At 48.0% G+C, this 18,976-nt stretch overlaps 1 protein-coding gene and 1 long non-coding RNA gene across 2 annotated transcripts in view; both read left to right on the top strand.

Moving 5' to 3' along the window:
* Nucleotides 1-7,849, top strand: part of LOC142890534 (zinc finger SWIM domain-containing protein 6-like) — a 36,783-nt gene extending 28,934 nt beyond the window's left edge. Inside the window, exons 8-14 of the mRNA XM_076029669.1 lie at nt 292-450; nt 2,376-2,621; nt 4,086-4,221; nt 5,435-5,592; nt 5,790-5,953; nt 6,064-6,145; nt 6,688-7,849. Coding sequence (XP_075885784.1) covers nt 292-450; nt 2,376-2,621; nt 4,086-4,221; nt 5,435-5,592; nt 5,790-5,953; nt 6,064-6,145; nt 6,688-7,550 — 1,808 coding nt within the window. The 3' untranslated portion in view covers nt 7,551-7,849. The remainder of the gene's footprint in view (nt 1-291; nt 451-2,375; nt 2,622-4,085; nt 4,222-5,434; nt 5,593-5,789; nt 5,954-6,063; nt 6,146-6,687) is intronic.
* Nucleotides 7,850-16,944: 9,095 nt separating this feature from the next.
* Nucleotides 16,945-18,976, top strand: part of LOC142890545 (uncharacterized) — an 88,187-nt gene continuing 86,155 nt past the window's right edge. Inside the window, exon 1 of the long non-coding RNA XR_012927086.1 lies at nt 16,945-17,215. This is a non-coding gene — a long non-coding RNA (uncharacterized LOC142890545). The remainder of the gene's footprint in view (nt 17,216-18,976) is intronic.

Here is an 18,976-nt window from a genome sequence, read left to right as displayed (position 1 = left end):
GTAAAAGCAGGGAAAATCTGTTTTATTATGCAACGAATTACCTTTTTTTTTTTACTTGATCAATTCTTCCCTGAGCCTCGTAGCCTGTAGCTCGGTCCAAGTAACAACAATATATCAATGAATGACGTTTCCTTTTATATACAGCGGAAAAATATTAATTTTCCTCCAGCTGTGATTTCCACCCATCGATCACCAACGCGTGTAATTGGAAACATTCCCAACGTCTTACCGCTGCTGACTTTTTGCTCTCGCCGCCACGAATACCAAACTCAAACACCGTTTTCGATGCAGAGCTGCTGCATAAAGGCGTCACGTCTGTCACCAACCTGGAGGGCTGGGTGGGCCACCCGCTGGACCCCATCGGCACCCTGTTCAGCACCCTGACGGAGACGCGGAGGGGCGGCAGCGGCGGCAGCGAGGAAGCAGCGGCGACTCTGCTCGACTTCTCAGGTACGAACGCACACACACACACGCACACACGCACACGCCCACGCACACGCACACGCACACGCACACGTGCGCGTCGCAAAGTGATTCCACATCATCGGATGAATCCGCACGGTTCCGGCAGCAGAGGCCGCGTCCACTCTTCAATGCTACATTCAGCAGGTGGGCGGCAGGGCCGACGCTCCCGGGGCTTTTTGTTGCAGAACCAGGGAGGAAGTGGTAACGTGCACGTCCGCCCGTGCGCTGCGGTCAAATCTCCTGGTGAATATAAAGAGAAAATAAAAAAACCACCTCGCAGTCCAGCGAAACTGAAAATCCTCCAGGTTTCTGGCTGTGTATCGTAGATGAATCATGAGAAAGGTTTTCCCCCTTGTGGTGAAACTTATTTCTTATAACTTCTGAAAGAAGATTTTTTTACGGAAGCGCATTGCATGCACTGAATAATAAAAAAAAAAAAAAAAAAGGCACCAGGATCTTGTAATTACGAGAAAAGACCTCACAATTATGAGATCTTTTCTCGTAATTACGAGATAAAATTTAAAAAAACGGAAACGTCTAAATCCGTAATCAATAAGCAACGACGGCGCTGCAGCAGTTAATCTGCCATTGCTACCTTCTCGGTTTGAGACACTGGGAAATACTTGCAGTTCTGGTAACTGAGGATGGTATTAACATTAGTATCTCCACACTGCGTCAGGCATCCCAAATAGTTCGGATTGTTCTGACGTTCTGGAACTGTTGTCAAGCCAACCAGCAGTTCGGCAAAAGCGGTCGAGCCAGCAGACGCTCGCTTTCCGCTTGCTCTGTGTATATCAGGTATTACGGTAATCACTGAGCACAAGGAGGGAAACTAGATAGAATTGCTTTTCTCTGTGCTTGGTTTCACATTCTTTGTTGTCAGTCCATTCTAAATAAAGTTCCTCCAAAAAAAAAAATTCTGTTTAACTGCGATGGCGTCATCACACTGCGTCATTGCCCACTGATTATGGATTTAGAAGTTTCCTTTTAGTTTTATCTCGTAATTACGAGATCTTTTCTCGTAATTCCGAGGTCCTGATGCCTAATTTTTTTTTTATTCAGTGAATGCAATGCGCTTCTGTAGATTTTGAGTTTGAAATGTGAAATGTGATTTTTTTTTTGTGCGTATAAAAATCGCATCTTAAATTCTATAGTATACACGATGTTGCACCACGAGTTCAGCGTTTCTCCGTGGAGGCCTCGGTGGCGACACTGAGGAAACACCGAGACGATGCGCCTTTCGCGTCCTCGCGGCGCAGCGCCGGAGACACAAACGCACGGCGCTCTGCACCAACGGAGAGATCCGCACGTTCCCCAAGTGCGATTCCGACATTTACGCCCCCCCCTGCTACTCGATTCCGTCTCCCTGTCACGGCCGTGGGGGCCCCTGGGTTTGGCTCGACGCGGCGATCAGCGCTCCGGTCCTCCGCCAGTCACAGCTCATGAATAAGAGATGCGTCAGGAAAACCACCCCAATTAAAAAGCATTAATTATGCAAGGGAGGAGGGAGTGGGGGGGGGGCATAGCTGGCCTGGTGCTCTGGCTGTTTTTCTCTTTCTTTGGACGGAGCCTCTGCTGAGAAAAGTTGCAAGAGAATCAGGACTTTGAGCACCTCCGCTGTTAAGATATGGGTGTGTGGATGTGTGTGTGTGTGTGTGTGTGTGTGGGTGTGGGTGTGTGTATTCACAAGGGACAGCTAATCCTCCCGGGACAGAGCGTGAGGTCTGCCAAGGCATCATTAAGCCGTTAAAGCACATGATTACTGTCCCTGAGAGAGTTCACGCTGGGAAAAAGAGGAACAGAATGACCAATTGATTTATCAATACTGGTGGGGCTCCAACAAAAGGAGGAGGGGCCGTTTTCCCACCTAAGCCACACACCTCACCCCTCCCCCTCATCGCCCCCCACAGGTCGGAGGACGGAGCGGCCGGGCTCCCCCGCCCGCGGCTACCTGGAGGAGGGCGAGACGCTGGCGTCGCTGGCCGTGGAGACGGCCCTGATCGGCCTGGGCCAGCAGAGGGCGATGCCCGACGGCCTCTACGCCCAGGAGAAGGTGTGCCGCAACGAGGAGCAGCTGCTGGCCAGGCTGCAGGAGGTCAGCCTGGACGAGACGCTGGTGAAAATCTTCCGGAAGCAAGCCGCCGCCCTGCTGGAAGGTGAGCGAGGGGCCTCCGGAGAGCTTCCGCTGGGCAGCACGATGAACAGCTAGCTTATTTTCTAACCTTCTTCTTCTTCTTCTTCTTTGTCTTCTTCATCCTACAATTGCTCATTTAGAGGGTTATTGTCTAATTCCACAGCCAGCAGGTCCATTTATCAAACAATCAAACGCCCGGTTGAAGCGCAGCGCCGTCGCTAAGCTAGCACGCCTTCAACGACACGACTGCCACCGTTTCCTTCCCCGTCGCCCGATGACGATCACACAGCAACGAGTTGAGAGTCGTTTTGTCGACGAATCCCTGGACTGCGTTTTTTGCTTACTTACATAAAAGCTGCGTGTGTGTGTGTGTGTGTGTGTTTTTTTTTTATATCCTCGTTCTCTGTGACACAAAACGTCAAATTGCTCCTTCACACGTTCCCCCCCCTCTGAGTGACGCGCCAGCCGCTAACGCCACCAACCACAGGCGCCTCCTTTGTGCTTTAATTATCTGTGACGCGCTCGCGCTGTTTCTCTCTTTTTTGTCGCCTCCGCGCGATCAAGTGTGCGTTTACACCCTGGATGTTTGTGTTGCTGCCCTCGCAGATGTGCGAGCGCATTGTTTGCTTTGTCACTGTGTTTGCTGACGTTGTGCGATTGTGTGTGTGTGTGTGTGTTTGTGCACACAAGCTCACAGCAGGGGGATAATAATCTAGTGTGTGTGTGTGTGTGTGTAAGATGTGGCTCATCGTTGTTCAAGGCCACCCTCATTCATCCCCCCCCTCCATTACTTTCAACCGTCCAATCACTGTGGCGGCTCCGCCTCTCCAGCGAGCTTTGCATAAATTTGCGTTTTATATTTTGAATCTTTCGAGAAAGACAATAACCCTCTAAATTGTTTAATAATACCTTGAAGCAACAAACTTCTGCCTTAAACGTCATTTTCTATCTTTCATAATCTTTAATAATCTCCTTTTATTTGGCTTTTTGCTTTAAAATGATACATGCCCCAATCTGCATTTTCTCCCTCTCTCCCTCTCTCCTCTGCACTCACAGCTACTGTATTCTAACTCATATTGTGTCGCTTCAATTTTTTGGGGGGACTTTCAATGTCTATATATTTGCAGCAACATGTTAATCACCGGCTGAAATTGTTTGCATTTCCTCTCAATGTGCCAAAAGCTGTAAGAATATGATGCACGTGGACAGCACTGTATATTATATGCAGGCTTAAATACACGAGATATGCCATTGTCGAACGGCAAAGTTTGTTTGCACCCGTCCACAAGTGTGTTTCAATCCTCTTCAAAATTTCCCCGCAAAGCAGACCAGCCGCTTGTTGCTCGTGCTGTCTGTCAGGAAACCGACGCCTCGGTTCAGTCGGTGCTCCCCGCCGGCAACGTCAGAAAGAATCTTTGCCTCACGAGCTGCACTTGTTAACCCACTGTGTCTTCCCCCCCCCCCCCCCCCCTTCCTCCACTCCCAGCCGGTCCTTACAGCGGCCTCGGGGAGCTGCTCTACCGGGAAAGCGTCCCCATGCACACGTTTGCCAAGTATCTCTTCACCTCCCTGCTACCTCACGATGCCGAGCTGGCGTACAAAGTTGCACTGAGGGCCATGCGGTGAGTGGGCCAGTGCGCCGACCTACTTTCCAACCTTTCTCGTCTCGGCCGCGAAAAAGTGTTTGTTGTCATGGTTTGTCAACTGTTTGTCCAATAAAGTGATTTTGTGATACTATACAGCAGCCAATAACAGGAAAATAAGTGTCCTAGATGGGTTTGCTACAATCATAGACATGCTGCCGTTCTTTCAATGCAACTCCTGCTGAAGCCGGTTAGATGTGGAATCGCTTTGTCCACAGAGGAAAGACTTCATCTCTATTCATGGCTCCTCATTTAATGTGTAGATTTAATCAAGTTCTGATTAAACTGCCGCTACAGTAGCGCGCGGGCTAATTTATTCGCACGTAAATTAAATTGGCTGCTTAGGAAAAAAATTCATACCGATGGGCCGCGCGTTCTGGAAGTGCGAGATTCGAGCGTCGCAACGCGAGCGATCCGCCTGCTCTGCAAACTTATCAGGATCTCACCTCATTGTATTATTAGAATACAGGGTTTTTTTTGGTCAATCTTCTGCTTTGGATTGTTCTGAATGTAACTGCTTGCAAGTGTGTGTGTGTGTGTGTGTGTGTGTGTGTGTGTGCATGTGTGTGAAAGAGAGCGGGAGCACTAGAGAAGAGCAGATTTGGGAGCTATCTGGGGCACTGTTTAATGACAAAACCTCCTTGTGCCGGAATATTCACTAAATAATTCAACCGGAGCTAAAAACCCGTTTTATAAAATGTGTGAATAATAAATAAATGCTGTTGGTTTCCTCGCAAACTGCTGCGGGGGCCCCACAAAACTTTTATTTCCTGCCCCCCCGCCCCCCCAAATTAAAGCCCCCTTTTGATTCCGCCGGCACGAAAATCTTCAATCCCAGACCCCGAGTTTGTGATATCAGACGGCAGGAACGTTTAGCGCGTTAGCAGCAGCGAACACCAGGTGTGGGTTTTTTGAGGAAAAGCGGCTGAGCTGTTATTTTTACACTCATGCTTATTCTCTGAGTCCATGGCCTGAGGCAGGCAGCCGCACGAGGTGAGGCGTTCAGGAAGAAAATATTGATTTCAACGCTATAAAAAAAAAAAGAAAAAGGGGGGCAGCGCGATACCTTGATAATTTCTTCACCTTTATGAAATATTCTGGAGGGTGAAAGCTTCTGTTCCTCCGCTTTGAAGTGCAATTAAAAAGCTGATAACGGTTCCCCCCACCTTCTTTCTTCTTTTTCTGTGGTCAGGTTGCCTGTTCTGGAGTCCACAGCGCCCTCTGGAGACTTGTCTCGACCTCACCATATAGTGTCGGTGGTGCCCAACCGCCTCCCACGCTGGTTCACGCTGAGCCACATCGAGACTCAGCAGTGTGAATTGGCCTCTACCATGCTCACCGCTGCAAAAGGTACCTGGGAGAACTGACAACGTTGCACAATTTAGGGCAAATGTCCTCGGGCTCCGCTCCAAATCAGGATGCCGTAGGGAGCCAAAGATCCCTTTATAACCACAGTGTTCCCATGCTTAAAAAGTGAAGAACGCTGAAGAGAAGAGAATGACTTTAACTGTCTGTACCTGTTTGTTTGTTGTTTTTTTTTAAACCAGGAAATGCTCGCTGGTTAGAAACAGTGCTGGAGTCCATCCAGAAAAACATCCACTCTGCGTCACACATCTTCAAATTAGCCCAGGATGCCTTCAAAATCGCCACCCTCATGGACAGCCTTCCGGATCTCACCCTGCTTAAGGTCTCCCTGGAGTTGGGTCTTCAGGTGAGAAAGTCACACTCGGGCGTTCACACTCGGGGAAAGCTGCCGTCGTGTCTTTTCACGTCGCTCACCTGCCCCCCCCCCCCCCCCCCCCCCGTGTCGTTCTCTCGCAGGTGATGAGAATGACACTGTCAACGCTGAACTGGCGCAGGAGGGAGATGGTGCGATGGCTCGTTACTTGTGCCACTGAGGCTGGTGAGTACGGGATCGGGGACAGCAGATTAACGCAAGAGCAATTACTTATTTGGGCCTAAGTTCACGTCTGACATAACGTGGCATCCAGGTTGCGTACAGGTAAACCTCTAAAAATAAAGAGAAAGGACCAAAGTTTCAGCCTTGAGGGACACCAAAATATACTCAAACAGCAGAATTTCAATAATGATTTAACTTTGCTTAAGCAAAGGAATACAGTAATGATTACTCGTTAGGTACTCATTTGTTATAAACCCAATGCAAATGTATAAAAGCAAAGAGAAAGGACCAAAGTTTCAGCCGTGAGGGACACCAAAATATACCCGAAAACACCAACATTTGACTAACTTAACTGCTTACTAACAGCAAAGGAATACAAGAAAGATTACTCATTAGGGTGTAGGTGCATGTCTAATGTAAAATGGCATCATATTTTATCTTTACAAGTTCAAATGGGTGCCTTGCAGGAAATTCAAAAAGGCGTGAATTTGAATAATAGACGAACAATCTAACTTTGCTCCCAAACCTCGGCTCTCTCTCACCAGGTGTCTTTGCACTGGACAGCATCATGCAGAGCTGGTTCACCCTCTTCACCCCCACCGAGGCCACCAGCGTGGTGGCGAGCACGGTCATGTCCAACAGCACCATCGTCCGCCTGCACCTGGACTGCCACCAGCAGGAGAACCTGGCCAACTCGGCGCGCACCCTGGCGCTGCAGTGCGCCGTGAAGGACCCGCAGAACTGCGCCCTGTCGGCGCTGACGCTCTGCGAGAAGGACCACATCGCCTTCGAGACGGCCTACCAGATCGTGCTGGACGCCGCCGCCACGGGCATGAACTACACGCAGCTCTTCACCATCGCGCGCTACATGGAGCACCGCGGCTACCCCATGCGGGCGTACAAGCTAGCCACGCTGGCCATGGCGCACCTGAACCTCAGCTACAACCAGGACACGCACCCGGCCATCAACGACGTGCTCTGGGCGTGCGCCCTCAGCCACTCGCTGGGCAAGAACGAGGTGGCGTCCATCATCCCCCTGGTGGTGAAGAGCGTCAAGTGCGCCACCGTGCTGTCGGACATCTTGCGGCGGTGCACGCTGACCACGCCGGGCATGGTGGCGCTGCACAGCCGGAGGAACTCTGGGAAGCTGATGCCCCTGGACAAGGCGCCGCTCCGCCAGCTGCTGGACGCCACCATCGGCGCCTACATCAACACCACGCACTCGCGGCTGACGCACATCAGCCCGCGGCACTACAGCGAGTTCATCGAGTTCCTCAGCAAGGCGCGCGAGACCTTCCTGATGGCGCACGACGGACACATCCAGTTCACGCAGTTCATAGACAACCTGAAGCAGATCTACAAGGGCAAGAAGAAGCTCATGATGCTCGTTCGAGAGAGGTTCGGCTAAGAAGAGAAAGTGACTAACAAACAAACTGCTGGATTCAGCCAACCGTATTACTTGAGTCTCGTCGCTTCGTCCTTTTCTTTTAAAACTTGAAGTGAAAATCCTACGCGAAACAACGTTGTGTGCGAATGTGAGGAACGCCGTGGAGCTGAAGTCGAGGAAGACGTTGCGTCGCCCCGAGTGAAATCTTTGCTTTTCACCGCCGGGCCGAGCGCAGACTGACTCCTCGCCGATCGCCGTGGGATTTCATGCGAAATGTGCTTTAAGGGGCGAACTTTCTCTCAGAATTGTTGTTTTTTAAATTTTTAAAAAAAAAAAAACAATGGAAGCATAACACTGTAAAACGGGAAAAGCAGCAGCAGCAGCAGCTAGTATTAGTGTGTATCAAAAAAACAAACAAATGTGTAAAGCGAAGGAAGTTTTGCGTGCGTGCGTGTGAGCGAGAGAGCGAGAGTGTCGGAAGAGTTTCACACTGAATAGAAACCGCCAGCGTGTCCAGCGGCAGCGGCGTCCACCTTGCACTCCTCCCCCCAGCAACGTTCAGAGCCTCAAGATCTAAGACGAGACCGGCTTTAAAACCAAATGGAGCAACTCCATCCGAAGTGACAAGTACCTCTTACCCGTAACCCGAGCTTTACTCCCCCCCGCCCCCCGCCCCCACCGCCCCACCCCCGCCTCGAGGTCCCTCGTCGGCCCGTCGGAGTTGGAGAGGAAAAAAGCTCCGAATTCAAGAGACGTAATTCATCAGCTGAGGTTCGGCAGTGCGCCCAATCTCATTGGCTGATTGTTGTTGTTGTTGTTTTTTTGGCGGCGCTTCGGCGTGTTTGTTTTTGCGAGACGTGGGGGTTTTTTTTTTCGTTTTTTTTTTTTTTTTTTTTTTTTTTGCGACGAGGCAAAAATACAAAAAAAAAATAAAACACACACGTTTGTCGCAGCGCTCGCTCGTGAGAAGACTTGGCAGCCGTCAGCAGCACATTCTCAGGGATTTCTCTTTAAAAAAAAAAGAAGAAAAAAACGGCAGAGAAAAAGTAGAGAAATGAAAAAAACAAAACAAAAGCATTTTATTGTCCTGTATATATGAAAGTATATGTCTGAGTATTGAGAAAAAAAAAATGTATATGTTAACTAATTTATGACTAAATATTCTATGTAAGGCACAATACTTGAAGCTGCAGTACTTTTGGCTTTTGGGACAAAAAAAAAAGAGGAAAAACGACAACATATCAGAAGGACATTGAAGATGATGTTGGACTTGGGTGGGCGGGGCCACACGCTCCGGCGACGCGACACACAAAAGAAGTGGCCAGTGGTGGACAGGAAGTGGGACATGCAAAGCATGCAGCACCCCCCCCCCCCCCAAACACACCTTCCCCCCCTCTTCCCCTCTCAAACCCCTCCCCTCTCTGCCCTTTGGGTCATGTGACTGGAGACTGGAGGCCCTCGTGTTTCCCTCCGCAGGGACTCGAGTCCCACCACGCCTTCTTCTTCTTCTTCTTCTTCTTCTTCTTCTTCTTCTTCTTCTTCTCCTTCTTCTTCGGACATCTCGACTTTGTGCAGGACAGAAAGTTGCTCTACGCCAGAGGTGGGCAAACTATGGCCCGGGGTTCATATGCGGCCCGTTAAGCTTTTTAATCTGGCCTGCCAAACTTTTGAGAAATTATATTCATAGTAAGTAATAAAACAGCTGTATTTCATCCATTTTTTCCAGCGTTTTAGGGGTCATTTCAATGGAAAACTAAACACAGTGGGGCTTCAAAGACACATATTTTGTCGTAACACTGTTGTTACATTGAAACAACTCCATCCATCCATCTGCTCCTGCTCCGGCCGGCCCCTCTGTCACATTTTACAACCCATTGTGGCCCCACCAGTCAAGAAGTTTGCCCACCTCTGCTCTTGACTAAAGGTCCTCCACTCTTCCGCTTTTTCTTCTTCCTCTTCCTTTGCGTCCCGTCTCTCTCTAAACATCCTTTTTTTTTTTTTATGTCTCTTGCTTTCTCTCTTGAAACTCCTCACACAAGAACAGCCTTCTTCTTTCTTGCCTTGTCTTAACGCTTTAAAGTAACCAAATGGGATTTTCTAACCACCAAAACTCTGCTCAGCCGTCGCCGACTGTCTTTCGGTTATAAAAGAAAAAAAAAAGAAGAAAAAAAGAAAAAAGAAAAACCTCTCTAGTGTCTTTTTAATATTTTTAGCCGAAGCGGCTGTGCGTCCCGCGCTTTGAAAAAGCTCACCTCGCGTGTTTCCTTCTCCGTTTCGTCTCCTGTTCTACCCCCCCACCCCTCCTCATTAGAAGCGTTTTTGTAGCGGCGTTCTGTTTGGAAGTTGTTTTTGTTTTCTTTGTTTGGTTAGAGAAAATGATTGTACAACCATGTCAACATGCTCATGATGAAGTTGAAACTGAGATTTGATACACTGATTTATTTATGTAACTAAATCACTGTTTTATAAACTTGTTAATAAATCATATTTCATTTTGAAAAAAAACAAAACAGTTTTTTCCCTCTGGCTGCTTGCGTTTCTGTCCCGATTCATGCACTGATTTACACAGTGTGGGTTTTAAAGGTCCAGCGTGTAAAGTTTGGCTTGATTCATGAATTTTATATTGGTAGAAGTTCAACATACTGCCCCCAAATACATTAATAAGTCTACATTACAATAAAATACAGTACAAAAAAATCTGTAATTTTGGTTTTCCCATGGAACAGTTTTCATGTATATAGATATAGATATATATAGATATGTGTAGATAAATATATAAGAATTTACATTGAGCAAGGGTCTTGCTCCTATTGTAGTTAGTGTCCATCTTGCCAAACCATTTTTAAGGAAGTCTGGTATTTAAAGAAGCCTGCCTGCCGTGCCCTTGTTATGAAAGGCACTCTCAGGTGGGCTTCCTTGAAAATGTACACACTGGACTTTTAAAACAATAAGATGTAAACCCCGCCTGTGTTTTTGGTCCTGACTGATGAGCCTCCCTCTAAAGTCTCGACCCTGATGCAGCAATAGCAGCGCATTAGCACTGTTGGGTTTTCCCGGGCAGAAATATGAGGCTGGACGTAGCACCTTGGCGCAGATTACTTGAGTGCACGGCGCATCCATCACGCAGAGACTCGTCCTTGGAATATATAATCTGATCCAGTATGTAAATGAAGGATGCAGGGGAAACACTCCGCCGAGCCCCCAACACACCACTGGCTTCTAACGGCGGAGCCAGTTTGAGGTGACAGAAGCGGGAGTAGCTGATGCTCGACTAGCTAGCTTGTGCGGCAGGCAGTCGAACCCGGACGGGACGCCACCGCGGGTTTTTTTTCTTTTTATTGGGCGATGCGACTGTTTCTCTCCCTCTGATCCATATCAAAGCCGGTGTGTTCAGGATCCCATTGATCCAACGCGCCGTGTCCGTCACGCCAACCGCTCCCATTGGACACGGTGTCTGGCGGCGGCAAAGCGCCGTCCAAACATGCGCAAAAAACCCCCCCCTGAAAACGCAGACGACGGCGCGCTGGTGGGAACGTTAGCGTTGACCCCAGACGACCCCAAGCATGAATTAGCATGTCGCTCATTGTGGACTCTAAAAGATGATGTTCCCCCCCTTTCTGACGGCCCCATTGTCTGTCGGCCAGCGCACCTCCGAGGATCCTCGGTGGATCCGCAGATCCTCAGTCTTTCTCTTTCAAGGCTGAGACGGGATTATGAATGCCTCTCTAATGTTTGGCTGTACGTCTTAACTGAGAGACAGAGGCTGTTTGCAAGGAGCTGCATGCCGACTTAGCTACGGTGACGTTGCTTGTGAAAAAAAAAAAAAACCCGCACAGATTGTTGCTTCATGGAAAAAATTTGCTGGGAAAAAAACTTAAAGCATGAATTTGTAACGCTTTAGATCCGGTAGCTGCAAAAAGCATAATTAACTGTTAGCAAGTGCATCGATGTCTGATTTTAGCTATATTATAATGGTGTTGCTAACACTCATGTAGTCTTATAAACACATAATAATGTTAATCAGCATCGTATAGTGGACTTATTACCTATTAATTAAGGATCTTAATCAAATCTTAATTCTTAATTCTTGGATGTTCTTTGAAAATAAAGACATATTTTTGGTACATGCATAACATGGGAAAAATTGAAGAACGTCTATGTCCAAAGTGATATGTGCACCACTTACCCCCAACCACCCACCACCACCAAGCTACTCTGAAGTAGTCAGGCCCATTATTTCCCCGCACAGCCACATCTTCTTTGTCTTTGACTGCAACTTTTCCTCTATGTTTTTGCAAAGATTACAGCCCCCATCTGTCACAGCGGAGCCGAGCGAAAGATGCTAAAAGAGCCGTTTCAGACGATACGGAACCGGCACTTTAGAAGCCGACAGCTGATCGGGCTTTCATCCTCGGCTCCGGGGAAACGTTCGATTACGCCGCCGGAGTGGTTTGCTGTGTCAAAAAACGTGAGCGAAACGAGATTCAAATTGATGCAATTTCACCCCCCAAACTGATGTCTTTTCACAAACCCACATCAGACCCGAGCCAAGTTCTATCACACTTGGCTTTTCACAAGCTGGAACATCCATTTATTATTTTGGCTATTACCTGCGAGGCGCGGCTACGTTGTGAACGGGGGGGGGGCTTTTCAGCGGCGGGAGAGTCGTCTCCATCAAGATCCATCATATTTATGGGCCTTTTTTTTTTTTTCCTCCCTCACAGACTGAAAACAATGTCACTATCTTCTCTGTCATCGCGCTTTCATTTATTCATTTTACTCTGTGTGGGTGCTGACGTTGTTTTCATTTGGAACTCCGTGGCCCACAAGGTGGAGAGAGAGAGAGAGAGAGAGAGAGAGAGAGAGAGAGAGAGGGAGAGGGAGAGAGAGAGAGAGAGAGAGAGAGAGAGAGAGAGAGAGGAAAACGTCATTTTTGCAGCTTTGAAGGGAATCCAAAATGTCACACGCCGGAGCGACTGCTGTCTATAAAGTTTTCATAAATGTCACGCTGAATGAAAACAGCCAATAGCAATTAGGTGTTTCCTGAAAGGCCACGTCTTTGCAACAAAGATATTTCCCCCTGACCCGCACACAGGAAGCAGGAACCCAGCGGGGCCGATCCGCAGTCCTAATTACAGGGGGTGATTTCCATTTAAATAACCGGCGCAATTATGCGCCTTGACGCGGGGATTTTAATTGATCGGGTGTCCCGGGCGGTGGAGACGGACTCTCCTTCGCCACTGTTGGTTTCCTAATCAACTGATGGGAAGTCAATTTCCAATGAGTGGCTCAAGTCAGGGATAGTTAGCGTCCGCATACGACTAGACGGTCAGCGACCGGCGACGGCAGCCAATCTTCTCAGTCTCCGAGCAGCAGAGCAGCCACTCTGACTTCTGATTGGCTGCTGGGTGCGGAGCCGTCACGTATCTTCCCCTCATTGAGAATCCTTTTAAGAATGCGAATCCTAGTGTGCAAGAACTGAGAATATGAGGCCATAAATTATTCGCTGAAATATATAGCTATATATTACTATGCAATATAATTTCGAGCGCTAATGTTTGCAGAAGCAAAAGGCTTCTTGGACAGACTTGGTCCACATGTTTGGAAGATAATAAGAACCAGGTGGACTTAGGAGGGTCGAATGAGCATGTGCTAATTTCCTGAAGTGGCTGCGGTGGCTCACTGCCTCTGAAAAGTCAAAAAGGTGAAAGATAGGCTTTTCGTATTTCTGGGAAGAAGATAATATTATTATTAATAATGAAATTGGCTAATGCAATTGTCTCGTCAGGCCCCGACCAGGTAGCTGCAGTTAAACTCCAAAATCTTGCCCGTTTCACACTGGCCCTGCCGCAGTTGAAGCATTTTCAGTCGGTGTGAGCGCTGTGTTTCTGACCAGCGTCCGTTTAGTTGCGACGAACCTGGGGAATAACGCAACAGGAATTGTCAGAGCTGGATGGCACTTTTGCAAGAACAACGGAGATTCTTAAAAAAAAAAAAAAGGCTCAACTGTGAGTTAAAGGGGGGAAGAAAAAAAAAAGATTGCTTTTATTTAGATAGTTTAAACCAATCAGATGCAGGAGTTTTTAAATGGGCCCCCCCAGGTTATTTACTAATGGGGTTTCTTCCCAGATGGAGATAATTAAATGCAAAGGATTTAATTGTCTCCATCTGAGAGAGGGCCTATTGAAACTGATCTTGTGGGTCATGTTTCACTGGAAACCAGAATGAAAACATATATTAACCACATATTGCATGGAAGATGACTGTTAGACGCTGTTAGAACGTGCAGTATTTTTCCAGGGGGAAGAAATGGGCCCTCTTGCTCAGGTCAACGGCGGCTCACTTTCGCCTTCACTTGGGTCGAGCCTTTGCTTTCCTTTGTGTGCGTTCCGTCACCGCAGCCTTCGTTTTCTTTTCTTTCTTTTTTTTTCGTCCGTCACCGCCTTGCCCCGGCTTCGCCTCGGGTTGAAATATCATGTATATTCTGGCTCCCGCTGTTCGTCGGCGGTAACGTGTCAGGCGCTGCAGGCCCCTCCACCTGAATGAAGTGTCAGCCGCGGCTTGAGGAGCAGGAATAAAACAGGGCTTTGGTGTCAGCCTGTCAAACGCGGAGAACTGTGGCAGACACAAAGACAAAGGTGACAGCGGGAAAATGTGTGTGTGTGTGTGGGGGGGGTGGCGGGTGGAGGGTGGTTGAAAGAAGAAGAAATGAAATAAATATAAATAAGGGAGCGGGGTGACTTGGAGTCTCGTCGGGAACCTCTCAAAGCGGGACACTCGACACGGACCTGGACGGCCGGGCCGCTGACACCAAGGGAGGAGAGGAGGTGGATTCAAGAGGAGGCGTCAAACGAGCCACGAGCTCCTGCGAATCCCGTCCACCTTTGATGCTGAGTCTCTCCGCATGAGGTGGATAACTAGCTACGCCAGCCAGGCATGGGCAAACTACGGACCTGGGGGCCATGTGAGGCCCGTTGAGCTTGTTAATCCGGCCCGCTGAACTTGCAGAAATTATGCTGTTAGCAAGTTAAAAAGTGATTCATAAAATAACATTTTTAGTGTTTTAAAAGTCATTTCAATAAAGAGCTAAATACTGTTGTAACACTTTGCTTCATTTTCAATTGACATTAAAGCTTTTTTTTCCTTTTTTTTTTTTTTTTTTTTTTACGTATCCCATAATATACATGATGGGTCACCATGCATCTGCTCCTGTTCTGGCTCCTAAGCCCAAATTTCAGAGCCCATTGTGGCCCCACCAGTCAAAAGGTTTGCCCACTGTCACCCATCACATCAGTGAGTGAGGCCATTTGAATGTGAAAGCTGTGATTGTGATGAAAGAAGAAGCTTGAATCCTTGGTGCAAGTGGAGGTGGTTTGGAAATGGCTACAGTCAAGCACAAACAGGGACAAAGGATTTGATCAAAAATGGGAACGGTGCCTTCGCAATTCGAGACTTCCACCACTGGAAGGCGGCTCCATTTAATGTCGGCCTGTGCGATTCGCTGCCAGTGAGTGTGTATAATTTATTCATGCGTTTGTTTGGTTTGGGTTTTGGTGAGGCGCCTCCTCTGTGGGCCACCTAAAGGCCGAAAACTGAATAAATGATGCCCATAATGTCCACGGCCACACACACACACGCCCCCCCCTCCACCCTCCCTCCCTCGCTCCCTCGCTCCGAGGGGGCCTCCCAGGTGTTATTACTCTAAATGAGTCCTGACCCCCAACCTTATCTCCGCTCCACAGACAAACCTCCACAGAGCGCGCTGCGATTCGCCCACGTCCGGCCCACCTGGGCGGCTCCGAGAGCAGGCAAACAGAGGCGGGTGCGGGTGGGGTGGGAGCAGGGGGGAGGAGGGTGTTGCACAAGCTGGGAGGGGGGGGGGAGAGACGGGGGTGCAGTGACGGTAATAAACGGAGAACATGAAGGAGAGGGTTTCAGTCTGGGGAGGAAGAGGAAGAGGAGGAAGGACGTGATTGGATGAAGGCTCTCTGCTGATTGAGACGGTCGGGGGGGACAGTCAAGTGGCGTGGCTAGAGCGTGTGGTACCACCTACTTCCTGTTTCCTGTGTGGGGATGGTCGTCAGCCCTGGACGACAGCATAACAATTTTTCTAAAATCATTTCAATTTTTATTGATTTTTATGGAAACAGTTCATAACACACAAGTTGTTTTTTGTCTGTACATCCATGAAACGTCTTTAAAAAAAATAAGATTATGCATGAGACATAACATAAGAGTCCAACTAATAAAAAATCTGATCTACAAAATAAAAGACATGAGGTGCTGAATAGGCAAAATATCCATATTTAACAAACTTTTGTTGTGTTTTGTTGTTTTTCTTGTTAAAGAGGGAAACTGAGATGTGGCCTAGTTGAGGTTCAAAGTTCCACCAAGGCAAATAAAGAAACTACTGTAACTTCAGTGCTACAGAGTAAAGGAACATATGTGTAACGTCCATTATTTATTCACGTAATTTTTTTTTTGTATATTCACACAAACAAATCCGCAAAATGCAGTTTTGACAAAGTGGACATGAAACACGTGGGGACTGGCCGTTTTTCGCTCTGCTTCATACATTTCCGCCCTTTTGTTACCAATAATCTCGGCCACCACTCAGTGGTTATAAAAAAAAAAAAAAAAATGAACATCCAGTCGACATGTCGTTTCGGCATAATGAGTGCTTGTTCGCCCGCTTCTGCTCCAGAAAACGACCTCCTGTCCTCCAACTGCACTTCAGCCATCACATGGAAGTGACGTCAGGAGCAAACAGGCTGGTGACGGTGGGGGGTTGCGCTGTGTGTGTGTGTGTGTGTGTGTGTGTGTGTGTGTGTGTGGGGAAGAGAGGGGGGGGGCGCCGACTGTTTGTCCAAGTTGGAGCAAGGCAACATTTCGCAGGTTTAATGTTTGCTTTTTATTTTGCGGCTCGTCTTTATCTGCTCCGGTACACAGTCCCTTTTAATTGCCTCTCCCTTCGCCCTCATCGCTATGCAGGGCTCATGTTTGTGTCGGTGTCAGTGGGCCATCTATTATTCATAGGAATTACATACTGCACATCATTGCCTATATGTCCATGTTTGCTCGTGACTGTCCTCTCAAGTCCCTACGTATCCCGGATGAATTATGGTCGTAATTGTTGCTCCGGCTTGCAAAGCGACCGGCGTTGCGCATTCAATCTCCATGTGCGCCCGGAGAGCAGCTTCTGTTGCCGGCTGCACAATGTGAGTCATTGCGATGCAACGGAGAGGAGACGGGTGATGATCAGGAAAGCAGGAGGGAGTCATTTCCTGTTTTATTTTGAAGTCTCGACGCTCCTCGGACTGGTCTCCACTTTACTTCCTGTTTTAGTTGATTACCTGATGAGCCTCACCTGTGTCTTGTTTTTCACGTCTGCCTTCTCTAGTGTGGGAGTCACTTAGGCCGCGTTCAGACTGCCAGCCAGAATCCAATTTTCAGCCCATCCAGATTGAAACCGGATGGCTCTTTTGTCGTCTGAACAGTCACAAATCACATGAAATACGATTTGTGCAAGACAGATTGAAACCGCCTTCGGGAGGTTGTTTCAAATGGCATTTGGACAGATGTGTCTCAGTGTGAACAGTTCCAAACACACCGACGGGTTTTGACTGTCCGTGACGTCACTCTACGCGACGCAAGACCCAATGCGCCACCAGAGGGCGCCATTCCAGGTGTGGAGCTGTAGAAGAAGTAGAAAACAGCAGTCCCTGGACAGAGGAGGAAGCTCATTGGCTCATCGGTGTGTGGGGAGATACTGTAGCTCCATTCAAGCCAAGCTCCAGGCCATGTATGGCAACAAGTGCCGCTGTCGCAATGATATGATGTCACACACTGCACGCTACGCTGGACGACGCCTCCGCTCCGACGTCTTTGCCACAGCAACCTGTCAGATGGGTCAATAATGTGGCCCAGTCCGAACAGAGCCAGAACCCATTTGGGCATTTTCTAAAAAAAAAAAACCAGTGTGGACAGTCAGCCCCTAAAAATCAGACTTGAGGAGGAATCTGGTTTGAATCAGATTCACCTGCAGTCTGAACACAGCCTCGGTGGTCCCTCTGTACACAAATCAGAAGGTACAGTGGGATTTAACATTTATCTCAGCAGTTTGGTGAAACCAAGGAAGAAAATTCCATTTTTGATGATGACAATTTCCATAAAAACAACAACAACAATTATCATGATGGTTATTGTTACAAATGCATCAAGGAAATAAGGGATTTGGCTCTTCTAGTGGATTGAAAGTTGTTTTGTGTTGGTGTTCATGCAGTGCACAACCACAATGTCTTGAAAATGATTCTCTGTGTTGCTACTTTAACTCATCTTAAATTGTGAAAATCAAACACGACCGAAGTGAAGAGCCACTGTCACGACAGTTCCAGGCTGTTTTATGACCGTCGGTGGACCAGTTGCTGGGGGATTTTAATATGAACATTGTCATGATAACAATGTCACTTAATGTGTTGTTGTTTTGAAATCGTGACTCTCGTTTTTCACAAAACTATTTTAATGACCGTGTGGGAAATGTACCATGTGTTTGGAGAATGGCCTTCCGAGTTTTTCAGGCCCTCGGGTGAGCGATAATTTCTCTCAGCTAAGCAGAACAATGAGGCCCTCAGAGAGTCAAAGAATTATCCCAACTGTCTCCGCAAAATCTCAAACACCTTCCTCTTTCTTGACACCCCCCACTTCCCCTCCCCTCCCATTCGTCCAGCCCGTCATCACATTTGTCACATTGCTCCGCCAGGTTCGGCTCCTCGGCCTCCCTGTGGCTCTTAGACGAGTCAGTGATCTGTGGCCTGACAAATGAAACCTGAAGCTGCCGCCCGGAGAGGGAGCAGGAAGTGCAGCTCTGCATCGTGAGGTGCCACTGAGCTTTATTGTTTGGTCTGTTTTTTGTTTTTATATATACACACACACACACACACACACACACACACACACACACACACACACACACACACACACGGACATTAGCCAGCTGCCGCTACAGCTAGCGGACGTGTTCCAGAGTAGAGTCGCTGCTACGCTGCAGATCCAGCAGCATGATTCCTGGTTTGAAGAATTGGGATGTACACTCACAGGCCACTTTATTAGGTACAAGGTGTTCGATCGCTTACTGACGCAAACATTGCAACCATCTCTAGAGTTGACAGATGTTGGTGCCAAACAAAATAAAATCTATATTTGGTGCGTACACCCACTGGCCACTTGATTAGGTACCAGGTACTTGCTGGGTGTGCCTAATTAAGTAGCCATTCAGTGTACGCCTACATTTTGGGGGATTTGGAGGAAGGACCCAGATGTGGACCACTCAGGTTTGCAGACAAAAAGGTTTATTTTAAATGACAAAGTAAACTATTGGCATGTACAAAAGAAAGACGTAACCAGTAACTAAGGAAAAACAAGCACAGACCAGAGAGCGACTGAACACT

Source organism: Nelusetta ayraudi, unplaced genomic scaffold (genome assembly GCF_046127955.1).
Source record: "Nelusetta ayraudi isolate G7.1 ecotype Tasmania unplaced genomic scaffold, CSIRO-AGI_Nayr_v1 ptg000026l, whole genome shotgun sequence".
NCBI classification, from domain to species: Eukaryota; Metazoa; Chordata; class Actinopteri; order Tetraodontiformes; family Monacanthidae; genus Nelusetta; species Nelusetta ayraudi.
Note: the sequence above shows the minus strand (reverse complement) of the source record. Positions and strands in the feature narration are given on the sequence as shown.